This window comes from Erpetoichthys calabaricus, chromosome 1, assembly GCF_900747795.2.
Source record: "Erpetoichthys calabaricus chromosome 1, fErpCal1.3, whole genome shotgun sequence".
Lineage (NCBI taxonomy): Eukaryota > Metazoa > Chordata > Cladistia > Polypteriformes > Polypteridae > Erpetoichthys > Erpetoichthys calabaricus.
Window position 1 is genome coordinate 181,654,334 of NC_041394.2, and position 24,552 is coordinate 181,678,885.

General features: G+C 38.9%; 1 protein-coding gene across 2 annotated transcripts in view; it reads right to left on the reverse strand.

Annotated features, from left to right (window-relative positions):
- Positions 1-1,422: 1,422 nt before the first annotated feature.
- The window catches only part of LOC114657535 (ras-related protein Rab-19), a 37,204-nt gene continuing 14,074 nt past the window's right edge, over positions 1,423-24,552 (reverse strand). For both annotated transcript variants that reach the window (XM_028809422.2, XM_028809429.2), the window contains 2 exons: positions 8,175-8,358; positions 1,423-2,355 (listed from right to left, as the gene is read on the reverse strand). In XM_028809422.2, the coding sequence (XP_028665255.1) occupies positions 2,093-2,355; positions 8,175-8,358 (447 nt within the window). In that variant the 3' untranslated portion in view covers positions 1,423-2,092. The remainder of the gene's footprint in view (positions 2,356-8,174; positions 8,359-24,552) is intronic.

Here is a 24,552-nt window from a genome sequence, read left to right on the forward strand (position 1 = left end):
AATTGCTCCATTTTTAGTGTTTTTAACTATGTATGTGAATGATGCATGGTTCAGTTATTTCTATGTTTGTGTTATATATCTGGAAAGTTGTGAAAGCACTGCACAAATGTAAATTTGAATGTTTTAAAATTTCAGCTTGCTCTGTTTTGAGGTGTGTTTAACATAATTTATGTGTTTATATAAGTAAATGTTTTATGGTTTAGCAATTTGCTGTTAAAATATTGTAATTGTGAATTTGTGAGTGAATTCTGAGCCTGTACTCATTGAATAGCAGTTGTGACACTAGAGGTTGCTGTTGCTCCTCAAACCCACCAGACAAACATCCAAGACACCAAGTAAAAGCACAATAAATATTTTAATTTCTTCTTTCTTTGATATTGTGCCACAGTGCACCACAATCACCCCAATGAATAATAAATCAATAATCACAACACTCCAATTCTCCTCCCAGCAGCTCCGTCATACTCCCTCCCAACTCCAGCTTGCTTGCTGGGTCTCCCATAATCCTTTATATAGTCCTTGACCTGGAAGTGCTTCTCCTCTTCTGTTCACGTGACTTGTCAGCACTTCCAGGTCAGATGGAGAATTACATTTTTCTTCATCCCAGAAGCACTTCTGTTCTTCCGTCCCCGTAACTTGGGAGTACTTAAGGGCTATAGGGAAAATAAAAATCCCCGCGTCTCCCTGCGTTGTCATACGATGGCACCCACAGCACCCAGCAGGGCTATGAAGCCGAACTCCATCTCCCATGGTGCCCTGCAGGAATCCAGGGCACCTCCATGCTGCAGGGAAGATGCCATCTAGCGTCCTGGATGTGTTGGCTGGCCGTCCATCACACAGTATACAAACGTAAACTGAAAATTGAAGGAATTAAATATAATCTCATGAAGGCTTGGTCTGTTCCTTACACCGAATGCTGCCAAATAAGCTTCTGTGTCTTTGACTCTGGATTACAATATGTTGATTCACAAAGTGACACAAATGCAGTAGGAATGGAAAATTTGAAAGTAAGTTTAATTGTCACTTTGCAACTTGGCACAGCAAGACATTGTGGTAGCCTATAAATAATGTATCCTTCCCATCACTCAACTTAAGCAGAAGTATTCTCAAATAAAAATGCTACTCACTCTCTCCCATGCTTTTTAGTATAGAAACAGAATTCTCTCAGTTGGTTTTGTGAATATTAAATAATTGAGGCATGTTTGAATCTGTCATTAAATATTGCTTACCAATAGCTTATTAATTTCATTGCAGAATAAGTACTTTGCTTGAATTCATCTGTATGGCAATTTATGCAATGGCTTCCACTAATGGACAATATAGACTCTGAAACTGCCTATGGTGAGATAACATGAAACCTCCAAACATAAATTATAGGTGAACACTGTAAAATATATTTTTAAAAATTACAGACACAATAGATAGCCTGATGTGTTTTATTTTTCTGCTAAAATCCACACTTTGGTGTTTTTATATCATTGTGAAGGTATGGTTTAGAGACAGTCAAAGAATAAAAATAAAATCAGAAAAAAGGAAAACTACTACAGTAACAAAAGGGGCAACGCATTGCCACCTAAAAATGCACTTGAACAATACTTTTAGAAATTGATGTTCTTATTATCCTGATCAGTACAGTAATGACCCCATTTGTTATGGACAGTGCAACAGTTGTTAAAGAAAGTTTTCCACAGAACAAGAAGAATGATAATTACTGTATGTATAACAAAGATGAGGCACAGTACTTTGCAAATGTTGTTGACCTGTCTTGTTAAACCAAATCCCAGTGAACTATTTGTTCAGATTCTATACATTTGTCTAACGTTCCATGCTTTGTGTCCAAGTAGACACCCAGTCTGTCTTTTTAGTCAGTTCTTTATGGCGCTGAATAAACTCTGTATTCTTAGGTCAAACATGGGAATGTTTCCACAACCAGCTGTTCTAATGACAAACACACTCCTTGGTGCTCTTTACAAGTTTCAAATCAAACCAGTAGACCAAGTAATAACTGTCTTTATTCTCCATTAGTTGTGAAACAATCTTCTTGCGTTTTACCCCCATCCCCTTTATCATTTGGAATAGGGAAAGGTGCCAGTCAGCAATCACAGCTTCTCTTCTCATTGGTAGGAGCATTGATGGGTCTGGAGTCCAAGCGCAAGCTGACATTTGGATCCTCATCATGAAAGTGTAATCCATTTCTAACCATCAGCTCCCGTGCCATGAGCAGGAAGGCTTCTTCTATGTTTTGTGCTTCTTTGGCAGACGTCTCCATAGTAGCGAGAAGTCCCTTCTGCTCAGCCAATGTGCAAGCATCCTCAAACAATACAGCTCTCTGTGTTGCCAGATCTGACTTATTCCCTGCACAAAAAGCAGATGACAGTTTAGTAAAGCTACTTCAGTATTGCTTGTGATTTCCATCATGGAAGATGAAACAAGTAACATTTTCAAAAAAGGTGGAATGTATTCAGACAGCAGTTTGATTTAAGATGAAGGAAATCTGAACAGTCAATTACTGACACCTGCAATTTAAGTTGACCTCTACACGAGTAATGTCTTAAGCTATATTTTTATATAGACACCATTCTTCTTTCTTTTTCTTACCTTTGTTGGTCATTGTATTCCTTGTTGATGCGCTGTTAGAAAGCAGAATACTTTGGGATGTTTATTCAGTCATGATGCTCTTTCATATACTCTTCTGTTTCCCAAGCACTTTAATTACAAAGGAAGGAGTCTCTTGTGTTTTACTCCTAACCTAGATCTTCACTATGATTTTGCTTTTGTCACCACCAGTTCTTAACCACAACTCTAACTTCCATTGTCAGTCAGTCATTTTCTAACCTGCTTAGTCCAGAATAGTGTCGTGGGGTTCTTCTGGAGCGTATCCCAGCTAGCATGGGGCACAAGGCAGGAACAAACCCTGGACAGTGGTGTAGCAGTGGTGTGCTCTGCTCTTCGAAAGTGAGCTTGAAACCAAACTGTCCAGATACTATAATCCATTCATTACAGTTTGCAGCCCGCTGTTTCAGCAAGGTCAGTGGTGTATTTTATTAATGCATGACTTTGTTTTACTATATTGTTCATTTTTATTTTTTATTGGTTTGATTTTTAATTGCCCTCTGTATTTTTCTATAGGGACTACATGTGGTACCCACAGGATGTAGCAGTTTGTCAGATAGGTGGCATGTAGCTTGTGATATCCGCACAACTGCACTTTAAAAAGAAGGAGGCATACCCAGCAAATCATGCAAACTTTGACTAAAACAAAGGAAACACCTTACTGATGGACTTGGCACTGTAACAACATATAATAGCAAAATCAGTAAGGCAAAAGAATTACTGGCTTGCCTTGTGTTTCCTTTTCTGATTTTAATTTAGTTTTATTGCTCGTAACATGATGAAAAAAATAATAATGAATATTGTGTACAGACTCTGTTTAAAGTCTCCACTTATGCTCTTGCTGTCTCCAAAAAGAAAAGCTGTCAAAATTCTCATCTCCTTTCTAAAACATTTGTTCCTCCTGTTTTTATTACAGAGCATGTTAGACTGCCAGATGATTCATGTGTCAAAGAGAATTTGGAAGTGTGTGTTTTACGATTACTAACCTCTGGTGTACAGATTTTCAACTTGTAGCTACCTAATGTAGAACATCTCATGATTAAATATCAAAACCTCTACCTGCTGTATCATATTATGATGAATGTGATCCAGTATCTCTACTTTTACTCAACTATGGCTGTTGGGTACATCAGACAACACTTCTGTGAACAATCATCAATAAGATAGCACCAGACAAGTTGGAATGATCTTTACAGCATCACTTGTTAGCCCTGAAACAACCATTCCACTATAGTTGTTTGGATTCTGTCTTTGTAATGCTTTTCATTTTTTGTAAAGTTTGAAATTTTCCCACCATTCTTAGTTGGTTTTCTGTTTACGTTAATTATAGTGTAGGTAATTTGTCCTTGGTTGCTCTTCCTATTAGCCTTCAGTTAGGGCCTTCAGTTTATGAGGAACATGATAAAAAAAGTTAGCATTGTCACAATATTATGGAATAAAAAGGGCTATGTAAACTCAACTCCAGGAACAGGCAAGGATTAGAACCAGGACAGATGATCTCAGCAAGCAACCAAAATGTTAAATGGCAATAATGAATTGCAATCTTATGGAGTGAGGGAAAATTTTGGAAACAAGACTAAGCAAGAAAAGCTTCTTAACCAAAATAAAGATGAGCACGCACAAAGAAAGGTTTGTGAAATGAATCCCATAGCTGGAGTAGTTTGAAAGCCAGATGATAGACGTAAATGGTAGCCAGATGACAACATCACACATTGACATCTATCACATAAAGGAAATTAGCATAACAACAGGTAAACAAAAGGTCCACGAGCATCTGGAAAACCCACAAAATATGTGTGTGAATGTTAAACGAAGCTTACAAAATAACAGCAAATTGACATGTGGTGTGACCACCAGGTGGCACTCCAGAGCCCCAAACACCAGACACAACTCAACCTAATACAATTTCAGGTAAAATAGGTAGTTTATTATACAATAATTTCTTATCAAGATTCAACCAGTCCAGCACAATAAATTTGTCTCCTTCCACCACTCCTCCATGAGTGTCATCCACTGCCTTCCAACTCCCAGGTGCAGATGAGGTGCTGTTTTTTATTCTGGACCTGGGAATACTTCCAGGTTCAAAACATTGCACACTGGAAGTACATCTGGGCCAGGCGGAAGTTCCCCAAAGTAGGGAAAGCATTCCCCTGCAGCCCCCCTGGCAGTACCCAAGTATCCCAACAGGGCTGCCTCTCAGGAATACAGCTGCCAATATACCATGCAGTGTTACAAACTGAAGTTCCACAAGAGGATTGCTGCCCCAGGAAGCAGCCTCCCTCTGCCCTTCCATTATAGCCCCACAATCAGGAAAGGTACCAGCAACCAACATGGCAGTGATGCCTGTCCAACCACTTCAACCCGTTGTGGGGAACAGCCCGGACACAGACAGGTAGACATGTTGATTTCACCCAACACACGTTTATTATACATAATTATTTACAACGGTGAGCACAAACCCAGTACCACAGCACCAATCACCCCTCAAGTCCTTGGCCACAACACAATGCCTTTTCACAGTCTCTGGTCCGCCTTCACTCCTCTCCACCAAGCTTCATCCACTTCCACCAGACTCTTGCCCATGACTGGAGGGAGGCGGCCCCTTTTATACACCCCGAATGGACTCCAGGTGCATCCTGAGGAGCTTCTGTAGCCACACCCCTGTGTGACGGAAGCTCTGGCAGTGTATCCAGAAGTCCTCTTCCCCCCAGCACCTCCGGGTGTAGCGGAAGTGCTGAGGTCCAGGGCTCCCAAGGCATTGGGGTGCCCCCTGACGGTGACCACGGGCCCCTACAGGATTGAGCTTCCATGCTCTGTACCCGTGGCCCCCAAAGCAACCAGGGTGGGCGCCCCCTCGTGTTCTGGAGGAGGCCCAAGCCCTCCTCCTGGGCATCCCGGCCGGGCATGAACCCCAGCCGGGTACCACACCGTGTAGTAAGTGAATAATACAAAAATGAATTAATAACACAAATGATATGTGAAACTTGCACATTCCTGGTCTTTCAAGCTTGCTCTCATTTGACATCTTATGCCATGACACACACAATGCAACCCATGATTGGGATTTCTGGCTCACAGCAGCCCTGAAATTTGACAGATTGCAGGGATACTGCTCAGCTAAATAACCAGCTGCCAGTGTGGCAGGTTACCTGTGATGGGGCTAATTGAAGTGATAGTGAAGCATTAGGCAGATGTATTGCTGTTGGTATAAAGGAGCCCTATTAGTAGAGTTTATTGACACACTTGTGCTGAATAATTTGTTGGCTCAAAGTCCTCAGTTTTAGTGTGTCAGAGAGGGGATGTTCAGCATTGTTCATAATGGTACTCAGTTTTGTTTTAATTCTCTCCTTTACTATGACCTCCAGGGGGTCCAGATTGCATCCCATAAATGAGGCTACCCTTTTAGTTAGCTTGTTGATTTGGTTTGCTAACTTACATACAGTACTGTACTATGTTTCTGTGTTAGTGACGGCTCTTATGTATTCATCTGCATCAAAACTAGTTTGCTGTGTATTGAAGTTAAAAGCAGAAATTGCTGGATGGAAATTAACTAAGATTCATCTGAAAAGAAAAAAATGTTTTTATGTGCTTGTTTATATTTGTAGAATTACTGTAAGTCAAGAATGATATAACCCAAGTCCCATCCATATTTTGTAACTGCACAAACACCTGGTTCTATCCAAAAACCTTTGAGTAATAATAATATTCACGTTAAACTTAAGAACTGGACTGTCATGTTTCATTTTAGTGATAGTGAATTATCAAGAACATTTAGGAATGACCTTAGGATAACTATTAAATATACAAAATTGGGGAATCTAAATGGAAATCGGTATTAATTGACAATGTGCAGGGTAAAAGGGGTAACGTTGAAATCACCACCTTAGACAGCTCTGAAATGTATGCCTAGTTTGAAAGTCAAAATAAGAAAGTGTTCTTTAAAAATCCCCAGTAAATTAGAACTGTTAATTTTACAACTCCATGAATATGATTTCCATACGTGTAGACATAAACCTGAAAATTCCCTAGCACACATGGCGTTTCATTCAGTATTCTCAAAGTGTATGCAGATCACAGCCATTGCTACATTCACATGGTACTTTTCTTTAATATCTGGGCACTTTAAAAAAGCACATAGTGTCATTGTTCCAAAAGGCCAAAGAAATGTGACTAACTGACTACCGCCTGGTAACACATACAGTACTCCTGCAACAATCGTTTGCTGAGAAGGAGTAGTAATGCTTCAAGACCTGTGCTAATGTCAGTGATTAATGCTATCTCTTTAGTTCTACGCTTTAAAACACACAGACACCTCTGTGACAGTACTGTTCATTTTGTGATGGATGGCCAGCTAAATATTCTGGCCCACCCCTCCAGGCCGCCAGGTGGAGCTCACCCAACAGCATGGAGGTTCCCCGAATTCCAGCAGGGCCTCATGGACCTTGTAGTTTGTATGCGCAGCCCTGCAGGATACCATGGGGGCCACCGGGAGTCGCTGTAAGGGGGCTGCCAGACTGTTATGTGCCCTATAACCTGGAAGTACCTCCTGGTCACATGAACAGGAGAAATGACGTACTTCCAGGTTGAAGAAAAGGCCTTTTACCCTGTCCCGGAAGTAATAAGGACTTGTGGACTGTTGGACAGGAACACCTCCGGGTCAGGGGGTATAAAAGGACTCTGGGTAAGCCCAGACACTGAGCTGTGCTGGGAGGAAGGGTGGCGAAGTGTCTGGGAGAGGAGGATTGGTATTTGTAGAGTATTTATTGATTATATGAGTAGTGTGGAGTGGAGGGTGCTTTGTGCACTGTATTATTATAAAAATAAAGAGTCTTGGACTTTTACCTGGTGTTTGGCGTGGTACCTGAGGGTTCAAGAGGTCGATAAAAGCCTCTACTGCCACAATTTATTAGAACTCAACATCTAACATGATTTTTGTGTGACATTTGGTCTGAAGCCAGTATAATTTCAGTTGCAAATAGATGCTACATTTCCTAGCAGGCAGACCACAATTTATAAAGACAAACAATTAACCTCCTCAGCATTACATTTTTTCTCAAAAAAACATGTAAAAAGCTTTGCATTTTTTTTTTTTAGAAAAACTACATTTTTATTAAATCTCACCTTTCTACTGTGAAATGTGCAAAATGCTAAAAGTCAGAAGTGTAGACATTATAATGATGATACAAACAATAATAATAATAGTGTATAATATTAATATGAACAGCACACTGCACATGTGCAAGTCACTCCAAGTGTTATTTTCAGTTTCACTGTCAGTTTCAGAAGTAAACGGCTGATGGGAGCCAGTCCTTACGAAACGCTATTATGAGGCTAGGAGAAGACACATCTATACTGTTCCCCAAGTAGCACTCTGGACTAACGTTTTTAGCACTGCTTTAACAGCCCGAGTGATGCTCAGGTGTAACACTATTTTTTTTTCTTAATAACAGCATTTATTAACATCAAATTAATTAAAAACCCAGAAGGCACTGTGATTGTAGAGAAACTGTATTTGAGACTCCTTCTTAAGTCTGACCTTTGTCTTGACCTCTCTCTCTTACCAATAAGAATGAGGACCACATTAGCAGCTCCATACTTCTCAACTTCATGGATCCAATGAGGCACCGAGTCAAATGTGGCACGCTGAGTGATATCATAGGCAATGATGGCTCCATGGGCACTTCGATAATAGCTTTGGGTAATGGTACGAAAGCGCTCTTGACCCGCTGTGTCCCACACTTGCATCTAAAGAGAACACAACAAGATTAATTCACTTGAGAGAAATTAGGTCTGTGTTTTGCAACAATGCTGCTTAAAAGTCAACTTTCTACTTTAATACCATGTTGGAGATACACGTGCATGTGCTCTTTGGAGGAGATCAATAAGTCTGTAAAGTCACCAGATATTAAACAGATGCAACTAAAATTTTTCTGATTTTTGTAGTGAAGATGTTCAAATATGTATAGAAGTGAGTGAGAAAGAGATCATCATCAGAAGTGCTTCTCATCACTCACAGCCATTGGGGTGCAGTGCATGCTGTAGCCAAGGTCAGGACAAGATACAGTAACATAATAAACTAAATAGAAGCATCCTAAAAATGAAAATAGTTTCTGCTAAATGTTCTTGTAATCTCTGTCTAATGCCCTCCACTGAGTAGCTGTTGATCTGCAATTCTAGTTATTTTATAGAATATTGCCCTGGGAGATACTCAAAGTAGCATATTGTGACTTGTCTGGTGTGATATTTTTTTAGTGCCACTCGGTTTTTCAAATTTGGCAACACAACTGTTGAGTTTCAATACAGGATGATGGAGGAGAGAATGACTACACATAGGTTGTTGGGTACAATGTCAATGTGCCCAAGATAGCTCCACATACTGTTTTTCACATAAATAATTATGAATGACATTCTATGAGAACTGTGAGCAACCTAAACACTAAGGATCTTCTACTTGTACCACTCATATAATTTCTTAGATATATACTGTAGTTAGCGGCTGCTCTTACTTTTGTTTTTACTGCAGCTTGTTACATAAGTGAGAAGGCCCTCTGTGAACAGTTTATAATACATATCTGCAAAGACCTTTCAGATCACTGGGAAAGTTTTCATAGGTACCTGCAAATGTAGCTTTTTTCCAGTGTTGTTTTACAGAATCAGCACGCTATCTAGGTGTTACATTTTGACAGTAGCATGTTATTTAAAGCACATGTTACAAAACTATCCAAGACATGTTTTTTCCATCTTAAAAATGTTGGAAAAATTAAGGTTTTTTTTTCAATATGTAGGATAGTGCAAAATTAATTCATGCATTTATTTTTAGCAGGATTGACTGATACAATGCGATTTTTAAAATTGTTCTTTATACAGCTTTCAGTTAATTCAAAACGCTGCTGCAAGAATTATTGCAAGAACCAGAAAGTACCAACACATAACATTTCTGTGTAAATACAATGGTGATTGGCACATTAGTTATCATCAGTGGATGAAACTCTGTGATAAGGAATACTTAGCAGTAGTCAGCATTGCTGAAATTTGGATTTGACCTTACTTACATTCAAGACTTTCCACCTTTTCTTTTGCCATCATAATCTTAAAACGTTTCAGTGATATTGATCTTCGTGATTTTGAATTTCTCATTCCTCTAACTGTTCTCTTGCTTCACTCCTTGGCTATATCTCCTGCCTAATTTCAACAGGTTCAACTCCCTCTGCTGAAAGAAATCTCACTACCACAGATTGTTCAACAATGGCGCAGTCCTGCAGCAGAAAGTCCATGTTCATTTGACTCTGGTTTCACCTAGATTAACAGCAGACTGCTGCGCTGTGCATGTTCAAACTACCCCTAAGATGTCACAAATGTGTTCTATGGTGTCAACTTCTATCCTTTGCTTTTACTGTGTAATTTTCAAATTGCCTTTACTTTTGTATTTACCCTCATACTTTCTTTTCTAATTTATTAAGTTGTATCTGCATTTGTCTGTAACATATTGTCTAATAATGAGATCAACTAGATCAGTTATATGCTCAAGAGTGTATAATTGATTCAGTAGAAAGGAACCTATGAAGTTTGAGCTGACCAGTGATGCATATTCCAATACAATAATAAAACTTAAAAACAAGTCCAAAATTCAAAAAAAAAAAAAGAAAGAAAACAAAGGACTACAAAAAAGCACAAAGCGGAATTACAATCTAGAGGTAAAAGACAAAAAGGTGAAATTCCAAAACAGACAAAAAATTCTTAAGAAATACAAAATTTCAAAATACAGTAATCCCTCCTCCATCGCGGGGGTTGCGTTCCAGAGCCACCCGCGAAATAAGAAAATCCGCGAAGTAGAAACCATATGTTTATATGGTTATTTTTATATTGTCATGCTTGGGTCACAGATTTGCGCAGAAACACAGGAGGTTGTAGAGAGACAGGAACGTTATTCAAACACTGCAAACAAACATTTGTCTCTTTTTCAAAAGTTTAAACTGTGCTCCATGACAAGACAGAGATGACAGTTCTGTCTCACAATTAAAAGAATGCAAACATATCTCCCTCTTCAAAGGAGTGCGCCAGGAGCAGATAATGTCAGAGAGATAGAGAAAAGCAAACAAATCAATAGGGCTGTTTGGCTTTTAAGTATGCGAAGCACCACGGCACAAAGCTGTTGAAGGCGGCAGCTCACACCCCCCTCCGTCAGGAGCAGAGAAAGAGAGAGAGAGAGAAAAACAAACAAGCAAAAATCAATACGTGCCCTTCGAGCTTTTAAGTATGCGAAGCACCGTGCAGCATGTCGCTTCACGAAGCAGCTGCACAGAAGGTAGCAACGTGAAGATAATCTTTCAGCATTTTTAGACAAGCGTCCGTATCGTCTAGGTGTGCGAACAGCCCCGCTGCTCAATCCCCCTACATCAGGATCAGAGAAAGTCAGCGCAAGAGAGAGAGAGAGAAAAGTAAGTTGGGTAGCTTCTCAGCCATCTGCCAATAGCGTCCCTTGTATGAAATCAACTGGGCAAACCAACTGAGGAAGAATGTACCAGAAATTAAAAGACCCATTGTGCGCAGAAATCCGCGAACCAGCAAAAAATCCGCGATATATATTTAAATATGCTTACATATAAAATCCGCGATAGAGTGAAGCCGGGAAAGGCGAAGCGCGATACAGCTAGGGATTACTGTACCAAAAAGAAAGATAAGACTAGTAATACTAATCGATGAAACAAAGCCAAAATTTTTAATTACCTGAAACATTAAACTGAAATGGTCTCACATCACAAAACTAAATGAAAAATAAACAACAAAAGGGAGAAAAAGAACATAATATAAAATTAATGCCACTGCACTGAGGCAGTGACTGTCAGAATTTTATATGCTCCCCAGGTGCCGAAATGAGTGTTGTTTGTACATCTGGGGCCTGTAGTCTAATTGACTTATGTTTATCTTCCATTTTTATTGTAAATAAAATCTTATTGATCCACGTTCAGCGTACATATTTCACAGTGGGGAGTAGGTCCTTTGATTGGTTCATTGATTGTCATGAAGTGTGTTTCTTGTGAGTATTGTTCTTTGGGATTTTCTAGGATTTTCATTACTTTTGCTTTGTCTTTGGATTTACATCTAAGTATTCGATAATTGTTAGCTTTGGATTGCCTTTTCAGGCAAACCTTTTTTGTCTTTTTACCTGTTTGCCTAATTTCCATGCTTCTTTTCTGCTTATATAAATAAATTGTTAATTTAGAAAGCTTCGCACATTGGTCCTGTGTCCCAAAACAAGGGTTTGTTGGTTTTCCTCTCTCTCCCTTAAGGGGCATTTAGTAAATTTTGTATATCTGGGACATTTAAAGAAAAAATGTAACTGCTTAAAGCCAGTGCCTGTTTTTCAGTCTGTGCAGACTCAAAGCCTGTCTGTTGAGTTTGAAGTCAAGCTGCCTAGGGCGAGGCCTATCTCTAGCAAGAACAGTGAATGTCCAGGCCTAATTTATGGGTGTTTTTGGAGGGTTTCCAACGTTTTGCCTTGTTTGTTGCCCCACCTTCAACAAACACAAACAAACATATAATTTAAAAAGACAGGTGGATATAATTAAATTAACATTAGAAACCATGAGAACATGGTTAACAATAATTAAACATTAATAGAAATGAAATTAAAACAGAACATCTTGAGAAAAAGAGAAAAGTAAACAAACAATCAATATAAAAAAGGTAGCAACAAACAAAGCCCCATGGTGAGATCCACAGACAATACCAACATCAAGTTTTTAGCCATTTCTCCACCATGTTCCCTGCTAAATTAATGTTCACTTAGATATTTTAAGTTTTCAGCAATGAAAAACCACTAATCACAAAAGTGAAGTTCAACACTTGCCCAGTAAAACATTTAACAAATATGCATATATTAAAAATATTTATATATTACTACTATGAAATCATATTAAGTTGGATTTTGGGGAATGGGGCTTATAGGCCTTATGGCAAAGAGTGCTACTCCTCTGACCCAATCTCAGACAAGTGGTGGTAAAAAAGGCAAAATGAGTGAACTTTTCTATAAATAATAATTTGTAAAATGTTTCACACTTACATAGGGCCATTTTAGGATTCCCATTTAAATTACCTGGAATATCTTTGGGATGTTGGATGAAATCCAAAGTATCCAGACAAAGCCTACAGAGACACAGGGAGAATCTACAAGCTCCCACCAGACAGTTTTTCTGGAGTTGTGAAGAAGAACCATTAGAATTGTCTGGCAATATTTTTTATATGTTATTACCACAAGAAAATCTTTAGGCTAGCAATTTTTAATGTAAATATATACAGAATAGTTTATCTAGAGTGTTGTAGGTGAAAAATATTAATTTCATTTGTGTGACAAGAAACTATGGCAGATTGTTTTAAGGCAGATGAGTCAAGAGTTCCAATAGACGTTAGGTTGTTGCTTGCACTCTCTATAAATTTGCTGTAGATGAGCTAAAATAATTGTAAAACAATATTTACCTTCTATTGAGTGGCCAAGAAATATCTGCCAATGTGAAAAGCAAACTGAAATGTATTAGTCTAAATTGTTTGTATAACAAAGACAGTTTGTGACACTAAATTAAAAACAATTATTTTCCATTTTATTCTGAAAAGTCCCAACCAAGATGGTCTTTGATTTTTACATTTATAGTACTCAAATAAAAAAAAAACTGTATGTGCATATGTAAGAGATGACAATAACATAGAAAAGATGTAAAGCATAATTATATTTTACCTTAAGTACACTGAGGGTGTGTAGCAACTAAAGAGAAATATACTGTACATCTGAGCTCATTTGTAAAGTGACTGAAGCAATGATCAGAACAATGCTTACTCTCATTGTCAACACCTTGATGTCTGAGATAAACTGCAGAGAAGCCTGCAATTAAGAAAATACAAATGCTGCAAGGTTTGCTAAACAGGCTTTAGTCTCTCCAAGTGGCCTGACTGCTTGGCTGCTTTAGGTGACAATATTAGCACTGATCAGTGTTAACACAATTAAAATTCCATTTAGGGGGGCATGGTGGCACAGTGGTAGTGCTGCTGCCTCGCAGTTAGGAGACCCGGGTTCGCTTCCCGGGTCCTCCCTGCGTGAAGTTTGCATGTTCTCCCCGTGTCTGCGTGGGTTTCCTCCTGGTACTCCGGTTTCCTCCCACAGTCCAAAGACATGCAGGTTAGGTGGATTGGCGATTCTAAATTGTCCTTGGTGTGTGGGTGTGTTTGTGTGTGTCCTGCGGTGGGTTGGTGCCCTGCCTGGGATTGGTTCCTGCCTTGTGCCCTGTGTTGGCTAGGATTGGCTCCAGCAGAACCCCATGACCCTGTGTTTGGATTCAGCGGGTTGGAAAATGGATGGATGGAAAATTCCACTTTACTGTACATCCATAAATTGGGGACGTGCAGCTTGCTAGTGTCATGTGGTGCTTGGAGAAAATTTTACTTTGAGGAATCCCACCCAGTTCTGGCATCTATAGGACAAAATGAATAGTGGGAGGAGATCACAAGATTCTTTGTTGTAGTGTAGGTGCCGACACTGAGAAATATCCTCCCATCCATTTTCTAACCTGTTTATCCAGTTTGGGGTTGTGGAAAGCAGGTGCCAATTCTTGCAGCACTGGGTGCATGGTGGGAATCAACCTTGGGCTAGCAGTCCATTACAGGTTACACTACACTCATATGATGCCTTTGTAATATCTTGAATGAACCTTACATGAGCATGTTTGCGATATGAAAGAACACTGGAGTACCCAGTAAAATACCTGTACAAACACAGGGAGGGCATGCAAAACCATTAAGTCAGGGACTTGCTGAAATTTGAACCCAGAACTTTGACCACAGAACTGCTTTGACAGTTCACTATAAAAGAGTCAATTAAAAAAATTACAGAGACATTCATGACTACACAGTGAGGTGCACTGGTTAAGGCGTTGGACCTCAAAGCCAAAGGTTGTGGGTTCAAATCCTGCTGTGTGACCCTGAGCAAGTCACTTGACCTGCCTGTGGTCCGATTAGAAAAAAACAAAAGAAATATAAGCCAATTGAATCATAAATGTTGTAAGTTGCTTTGAATCAACATGTTAGCCAAATAAGTAAAGGTACTTGAAATAAAAGCTGCATTTACATCGTGGAGTATATCGTGATCAGACTTTTTTTTTTAATTATCCTTGATCTTTAAAACTGATTTAGTCATTGTTTTAGGGGTGTTAGGTTAAAGAATCTTGTCATCACATCAGTTTGGGTATTTGATTTGTTTTTAATGATGTTGAAAATAAATAGTGCCCTCCATTTGCCATTTTGATTTCTTGTATTCTGTTTCACGTGTTGTATTTACCCCATTTTTTGACATCCATTGCATGCACACCCAACCTACCTGGAAGGGGGTCTTTATCTGAATTGTGTTTCCCAAACTTTCTTCCAATTTTTTCCCTACAAGTTTTTTTTGGGGAGTTTTTTCTTGTTTTCTTATAGAGTCAAGGCTTCCAACAAAACACAGGGCCTGGTAAATGCCCATTGATGCATTTCTTGTGTGATTTTGGGCTATAAACGAAATAAATCGTTATTGTTGTTGTTATGGTTACTGCCATTTTGAGGAGTATTTGCCATGTTTGCTATGCCATTGCTAGGCAGGGTCATCTGGAAGTGTGTTTTCGTAACATATCTGGGTCAAGAGCATTCTTATGGATACTGTCTTTATTTCATTTTTTTGTGTGTTTCTCTTTGTCTTTTTGCAAGCTCCAGAGCTCCTAACTCTGAATCTGATACCAGTTTTGTGATCAGGGTCTTATTTTTGGTGTTCTTAATTTATCTGAGCCGTTTTTGTCGCAGCAAGTTTTGCTATTCCATCATTAGGGCAGTTCCGTGCCATCAGAGTCTTGTCCTCAGTGCTTTTGATCCACAAGTAACAATGCAACAAGTTATAAGGCTGCCTCCTCACCTCAGTTTATGATTTCAGAACACACTTTTATTAATCATTTCTGTGCTTCTAAAACCTATTTTCAAACAGCTTTTTATTGGTTTTGACTAGTTCTTGACAATTTGACTTTTGACTTGCCCTTGGAAACAGTGTGTAGATCTCCTGGTTTTTCACTCTTTCTTCATTTCAGACTATTACTTGATTTCCAGTTACTTTTAAAAGTATTATATCGAGGGTAAAATAAGTACAAAGATCATGTCTTGTACTTCCTGGTTGTCCTTGACTGAATTTAACCCATACATTTAAACTTTAATTCCTTTGTTATTTTAAAATATTTCTAGTCAACGAATTACAGCTCTTCTTTTTAACTATAATTTAAGATTTACATTTTGGCTTTGGTTAGGTGTGTGTCTATTGGTTTTTGAATTATTGCCCTCTTTATTTGACTGTGGTTTTTATCACACTGTCATGCACGTGCACATGGGAAATAGCTTAAGGGCTCTGGTGATAGCAGTTACCCGCCAAACCAGGGGTTAGCTCTGTGTTCTAATACTTTCTCTCCTTCTCTCTTCCTCCTTTTGCAGAATGGAAAATTTATGGCCATTCTGCCACTGACATTACTTCCGTTATCTGCAGTCTTGGATTCACCCCTTCCTGTCTGGAACCCATATGACCGGAAGTTCATCCATCTTGAAGCAGTTCAATTCTGAGGTCTTGTCTGAAAAGATATTATCCATAACTTGTTGCTTGTTCTTCAATACAATTTCCTTTCAAGTATACAGGGTCACCAAGGTGGTGCCCCATCCCTTTGACATTGTTTTCTCTATTTTTTGAAACACATATTGAGCCTTGGTTATTTGTTTTTAGACTTTCTGGTTTCAACTGATCGCTTGTTGGTTTGGTAATGTTTCATCTCCTGATTCTTTTCTAATTAAATTCTGAAGTTGTCTTACGCAGTCAGCACACACTACCATTCCGATTTATTCATGTATCTGACGCAGATCAGATTTTGTGTGAACACCCAAAACCCACATGACATCCAATCAGATACCTTAAGATTGCATACAGGCTGCTATGTGTACTGAATTATATTTCAATTCCGATATCCAATCTATGTGAATTTCCCATTGGGATTAATAAAGTATCTATCTATCTATCTATCTATCTATCTATCTATCTATCTATCTATCTATCTATCTATCTATCTATCTATCTATCTATCTATCTATCTATCTATTTACTTTAATCTGAGATCAGATTTTCTCTCAAGGATGTGGCTTGATGACAAACGTTTTGTGCAAGATATAGGGAAAGACAATTAGATAGATATTAGAATGGTATTTATCTTATTCAAAAGTTCTTTAGCCATTGGTATTCATCAAAGAAGTTAACAATACAGCTCCTTTTGTGTATCCATATTCTTCTTTGAATGGAGGCAGATGAAATCACAACAGAAAACATTGAGGGATATAAAGATAAAGCACTTCTGTGCTGATTCAGCATATTTATCTGCTTATAAAATGTAGTAAATTGAAGAACAGAAATTGAATTGCATTGCAGAAAACAACAGGCTGAGATCTGTGTTTGCACCTTACCTGCGTTGGTACATTACAGTGAAATGCATACCTTTCACATAAGCCAAATGGATATGTAAAGGCTCAGGCCACATTTAAACTGTTTGGTGTAAAGTACCACAGACATCAGATTAAATATTTTCACCATTTCCAATTTGAGCATCAAGACCAGGCAGTGTAAACGCAGTAAAAGCATCAATAAATTATAACAGAATATCTCAGGTTAGACAGAGTAGTGGTTCTTGAATTCAGTTCTGAGACCTTCTGTGGCTGCAGGGATTTGCTTCAGCCAACTTCTATTTTTAATTGGACTCTTAGCCTAATGAAGAAAGGTGTTATTTCCCAATTCCTATGTCTCTAAGAAATTAAAAACATTTATTAATTCTTCCCAAAGAGTGTGGCTAAAGACCTTTTACAGCAGACCCCTTTAAACCTCCTTAACATGAATCACACCATGTGTGCGTTTAACCAGCCAGCTTGTAAAAGTACTTTCAGGTTAAGTATTCTGCAAATTTTTTGTGAGATGACTTCACAGTTTCATACCTAAAAATACTCTTTTGTTCTGTGATTATTTCCATGACGCAATGCCAGAATTTAACACGTCTGTCCATCCATCAATTTTTTTTAACCCACTTATCCAGAGCAGGACCACGGTGAAGGTGATGTGTATTTCAGTAAGCTTCATGGGCATTGCCATCCTGTGACAGCACATACACACATGTGCACACACTCACACCACAGCCAATTTAGCATCACCAATCCACCTAAGCTGTATATCTTTGGAGTGTGGAAGGAAATCAGAGCACCCAGAGGAAATCCAGGCACACATGGAGAAAGCATGCAAACTCCACATAGGGTGAAACTGGGACTTAAACTCAAATCCCATTGTTATGAGGCAACGTGCCACTGTGCTTCCCTAATTTAACACATATACTGTAATATTTCCAATAGACGATGCTATACTTTGAAACTTAGCTTGTTAAGTTTGGCGACTTGGGCTAATAATAAAAAATTTTGGCGTACACATGCTTTATAAAATATTAGGCGAAGAAACCTAATAAAAAAGCAAAGGGCATTCAAGAGTACTCAACATCAACATCACTTCCATTTCTAACAGAACGCGGACCTTCCAAACCTATATCACTTTCAACTTTAGCCACAGGCCCAGAATGGCATCACAGGGTGCTATAGCTAAAGGAGCCACAGAGGGACCCAGCTCTTAAGGTCTGCAGCGAAACCCTACTCAATTTTTTATTACAATGTACCGAGCAGTTATATGTGTTCAATGGAGATAACTTAGTTGTTTTTTATTTAACTTGGATTTTCATCACCATCCTGATTTTCATTCAGCTTTTCCTGGTGTTCGGGTTATGTAATCATCCATTATTTACTAACAAGCCCATTAATTGGTCTGACACTGAAGCAATGGCAGCCTTTCAGTGTTTAGTCTTGTTTGCTGAGGTGTCTTCTCTATTAGTTGTTAATTGTCATTATTAGAAAACAATTAAAGAAGAAAACTACATAGAAAAAGGAAAATAACAGGAAAATAACAAAACACAGTTAAGCATTTAATGCAAAAATACAAATTTGTATAAGAAAGATGAGCTAATTAAATGGGATCAGTTAGCAAGTAAAATAATAGTTATTGTGAAACTGGTTGGAACAAAAACCTGCAGGGGGTCTCCAGGAATGAGTTTGAGAACCACTGAAATATGCATACTGTATGCATTAAATGTATTAAATCCATTCATCTATTTTTAATGCAGTTTATCCTCTTTTGTGAATTCCAGCAGCAACTAAGCAGTAGCTCAAGAAAGGGCACACACACATACTTTAACCTGACCCAATAAAAACACGTCAGTTGTATTTTTGAACTGGGGAAGGAGACCCACAAAAGAGCATACATTCTCCACAAAGTGGTTTTTATAACCAGGAATTACAAATGGTTTAAATTATTATTTTGCCTGATGGCAACAGATGGAACATGTCACAAGCAGGGTGTGAGGAATCTTTTAAGATGTTTTCTGATTTCCTGAGGCAGCGAGAGCTTTGCAGTTCATCCAGAGAGGTTAAAGAGCAGCCGATGATCTGCTGGGCAGTCTTTACGATCCACTGAAGTGTTTTCCTCTGCGCTGTTGTGCAACTGGAAAACCACACGCAGAGGCAGTAGCACAGGATACTCTCAATAGAGCAGCGATAGAAGGACACCAGCAGTTTTTGGGGGATGTTATTTTTCCTGAGGACTCTCAGGAAATAAAGTCTGCTGAACCTTCTTCGCCAGGTCTGCTGTGTTCACACCAAAGGACAAGTCTTCCATGATGTGGGCTCCCAGGGAGCTGAAGTTTGACACCCTCCCCACACAGTCCCCTCTGATGTAGAGTGGTTTGATGTCCGTTTTTCTTTTTCCTGAAGTCCACAACAAGCTCCTTGGTCTTAATTGTGTTCAGGAGCAGTTTGTTGTCAGTGCACCATGCTGTCAGCCGCTCCACTTCGTCCCTGTAGGCGGACTCATCCTCCCCAGAATGAGCCCCACCACAGTGGTGTCGTCTGCAAACTAGATGATGGTGTTGCTGTGGTGGGCGGGGGTGCAGTCATGTGTATACAGCATGAAGAGCAGTGGGCTCAGCACACAGCCCTGAGGAGACCCAGTGCTGATGCTGATGCTGATGGCTGAGGAGATGCAAGGGCCCACCCTAACCCTTTGTGTGCGGGCTGTCGGGAAGTCTTTAATCCATATACAGGTGGAATACGGGAGTCCCAGGGCTAGCAGCTTGCACACCAATCTGGGAGGGAGGATGGTGTTAAAAGCAGAGATAAAATCAATAAAGAGGAGACGTGCGTAGCTCCCCTGGTGCTCCAGATGGGACAGGGTAGCATGGAGAACTGCAGCAACAGCATCCTCAGTAGACCTGTTAGCCCTGTAAGCAAATTGGTGTACATCAAAGGTCAGAGGGATTAATGGACCTGATATGACTCCGGACCAGTCTCTCAAAACACTTCATCAACATCGGGGTGAGCGCTACTGGCAGACAGTCATTCAGGCAGGTTGTAAAATGGAGGATTTCAGACAGGGAGGAACTGAGGCCTGGGACAGTGACAGGTTAAAGATCTTTGTAAAGACCCCAGCCAGCTGCTCTGCACAGTTTGTCTAGTCCAGTTTGTCCTTCCCTATTGACTTCAATGGATTTTGCTGAATTTGGCAAATATCCTGAGCATTTCTGCAATTCTCCGAACTCAAGTTGAAGTAAATTTAGCAGGGTTCACTAATCACTATTTACTACCACAAAAAGCATGACTATTATGAGAATGAGAATAATAATTCTATTTCCTATTCTATTCTGAGCCCTAAATACAAATTTGTAGGCTTGCAAAATACAGAAATATGGAAAAACTAGAAGACATACGTGTCAGATTCTGTGTTGTTTTATAGTTTCTGCAGTAAAACATAATACTTCACAATTTCCTTTGTTTTGTGTTTCTTTCTAACAGTTAGGATTTTAATTTTAAAGATTTTTTTGTTATGTACTTCTTTGTTTCTATACTTGAACTGATGTTGATTAGCATATACAAGTAAGAATTTCACTGTGCCTATAATGATCCTCTAAGTCTATAAACCTATTTAAAATTTTGTTTAAACTACATTCTGTTGGAAGCAGTCAAGATTAAGTGTACTGATAGATAGCATTAATATGTCAGATTATCAAGAGACGCTTAAAGGCACATTGGCTCAGTGCTGTTAAACACCATTATATAATAAAATAATAAAAATAATCTTCACACTGCCATAACCAGAACACTAAAGGTTTGCACATAATCAAATTGAATTACACCATAAATAGTGATGGAAACAATTACTTTGATTAAATCAAAGTCAAAAAAGAGCAGTAACAAAAAAGAAAATTTTAAATTTTATATTAATATCTATATCTGCTCAAGCATGACATGAAAACACAGTATAATGTCATCAGGAAAGATGCAACAAAAAAAAAACAAACAAAGACACTAAATAAAGTTATTTTACAAAATGTGGCTTGTAAGAGTATTCCTCAGACATCAAGAATAAATCATACAGGCCCAAATAACAGGATAAAGGGTATTTTTTATTAACAAAAATTGCCATACTAGGTAGTTAATACAAGCAGAGTATAAAGATAAAATAAAAAAATAATACAGGCTAATGCCTCTCTGGGCCTACCTAAATACAAGTAGGATCCCTACCTAGTCCCATGGGATGGCTGGTCTGCTTTTCCACCATATAGTATATAAAAACTCTCTTTCTTACCATTCTTTCCTTTTAAATACAACCATGTTGGCCTTCTTTTCTGCCTGATCAATGATCCCTTGTCAATACTTTGCCCCTGACTCCTTGCGCAAATGGCCAATGGCTGGAAAGAGCTTTTAAGTGCTGGCCAGATACTGCTTCTGTGGCAGCCCAAGGCCATTCCGCATCCAGGAATGGATTTCAGATCTCCTGGAGCCAGCTTCTTTAGCTCCAGGTGTCCCTACATTCCTAAACCCCTTATCATTTTTAAAGGAATACACATATCCCAGGGTATCTCTTCGAAGTGCTGCATTTATCTTGTACTGCAAAAAGCTCGCCTCTGAGTCAGAGGCTGTGTGTTAACACTAACCACAGCGCAAATCTTCAAAATGAGATGCTTCATGGTGTGAGTCCACAGCAATTCAATTGGTGATAAGGGTGGGATTTGAACTGTGGATGGTTGGACTGGAGTAGCAACGCTGCACAGAGAAGGAGGGGTTGACACTGAGAGAGATCAGCTGACAACACCAGGGAAGCACACCGCTCACAGTGTGTTCGGAGTCAGGCTCTGTGCGACTAATGGATGGAGCACTTAATATAGCTCATGCTGCAAAGCAGTCGCCAGAGTACGTGGGTTCGTAGTTTTCACCAGCAGTTCAGCACAGCACTTTGAAATGCATAAACACAAATTAAGTGAACAAAAGAGTAAAGCAAGTGTACGTGGTCACTGCTGGAGACACACTGACAACTCCCAAGGGAGCGGTGAGTGAGTCGTACCCACATTCCCACAGTCACCAGCTCCTCAACCGCTTGCATTTGAGGTTAAAAGTTTTGTGTTTTGGGGACATAATCCAGGGTTCAAAATCTGCAAAGTAATTGATAAAGTACATCCAACACAATTCTGAATCACATACTCTAGAACATGAAGTGTATTTGAGACTGATGCTTTATGCAAAGAATTGTGGGAATCTGGAACAGACATGTAATTGAAGCAGAAACGTTAACAACCTTTAAGAAGAATCTGGATGAGATATTGGGACAGCTTAGCTATTAACTAAACAAACAGTCTTGATGGCCTGAATGGTCTCCTCTCGTTTGTCAAATTTCTTATGCTCTTATATTTGCAGTAGTCCAAGAAACACCACCTATTGACATGGGCAGACTCTAGTTTATCTAAACATGTGGTTCCATATGTCCGTTTATTATTTATCCATCCCGAGAACTATTACTTCTGGGAATCCTTCCTTTCCTGCCATCCTGACCAAGACTTATAAAGGTCAGGCATTTGTCCATGATAACACTCAATGCAATGTATAACTTCACAAAAGAAATAAAATTTGGAAAAATGACAAAAAAAGGATTCTGGCAAATACCAAGAAGGTAACCACTTCTTTCCAAAAAACTTTACAGCCCATCTCAAGTTTGCCACAAACCAGATGGATAATCCAGTATGATATTAGAATAATGTTTGTGGACAGATCAGAGAAAAGTGACACCTTCTAGCACAGATTAAATGAAACATTAGCCAAACAAGAAACTGTGTTTTAGCAGAAGAACCACAGCTTAGCTATATCACAGAAGGCATAATGCACTTTGGCTTTCTCTTGTAAATTCTACAGTTAAATGTCAAAGTATCCATCTGCAGGTTGAAGTTTAACAGGATGTGGATCACACAGCACAATAATGATACTAAGCACTAAAGAAAATTAACAGTGGAATGGTTGAAACAAGATTTTTGTATTTTAGAATGGCCAAATGAATGTTCTGACTTTAAAGCTTTATAGCATGATCTGAAGTGCTCTGATCTGTAAAGGGGATGTAATGCTCATATAATCACGCTATCTGCACTGAGGGTAATGAATATTTTTAGAAATGATGACGAAGAGGGAATAAGGGCATACCTGGAATTCAGACAAACAGGCATTAATACACTAGAGGCACAAAAAGCAACCAAAAGCAAAAGGGAAAATAAATTCATAAATGTTAGGATGAGCAGAAGGTCTTTGAAACAATAATTGCTCAAGTATCTAGCTTTCTTTTGTAAACAAGCTTTTATTTGAAAGAAAGTGCAGATTCTAAAGTGAACATTGCTTGGCTTTAAATAACCTGGCCAGGATGACATTACAAAATACACCACAGGTACATTTGAGGCCATAGAAATAAAAACTGTCTTGGCAATGGAATTCTGAAATGGCACAGATGACAATGTCCATGGTAAAAACTATCAAAAAAATACAATTAGAATAAAGAAAATGAAATATGTCAAGCTCTGTCCCTGCCATGTGTCACTCTTACCCATGGAGCAACACATCACAAAGGTAACACTGGGTTACTTGTCTTTGTCAAGTGAACAAGGGTGAATCTTGTATTTGTAATACTGAATTCAAATATCTAGTCAGACTTTTTTTTATCACACAAGGATTTCAAGTGGCGCACAATTAAACTTTACAATAAACATATTTACATTATATATACATGCTGGGAGCCAATGTTCAACTTTCTACTGTATGTGACCACAGGTTCAGCAGTAGTCAGCAAGCATACTGGGACCCCCCTTGCTTTAACAGCTTTTCCATTTCAGAAGTCTCATGATGAAACCATTCGGCATAATCATTGCTGACCGCTCTGGGATTTCCAGGGAAAAAGTCCAGATGAGAATCCCAAAACAAGAGTTTTTAAATATGTAAACATATAGATGTTTACACTTTGGCATCTGATCACCAACTGACATGGATCTGCACCTCAGACAGGGAGGAGGCATCTCATGTCCAAATGTGATCTACGTAACAATTCCTGCACAACAGACTTATTTTATGCCCTTCTGGAAAATTATAAAATGTACACAAATAGCAATAAAATCATTTTAATCCTGAATTTAACTTTTTAAAATTGGTACATTTTAATAAGGATTTATTTACTAAATATATAACCTAAAAATAGCAGGAGATGGAGCTCTTTTTTAGGCCCCCAAAGCTGTGGAATGACCTGCCCCTTCAGAGTCAGCTTTTAAATCCAGGCTGAAGACTCACTACTTTAGTCCAGAATACCCTGACTAGAGCTGCTGATCTACTGCATCTCTGTTTGTTAGTCATTTGTACAGAAATACTAGCAAAACAATATTTATAAATTGTTTCTAACCTTCCTCTATTCTGTTTTTCTTATTGGTATCTCTACTGCCAGGCTGCTCCCCTGTATAT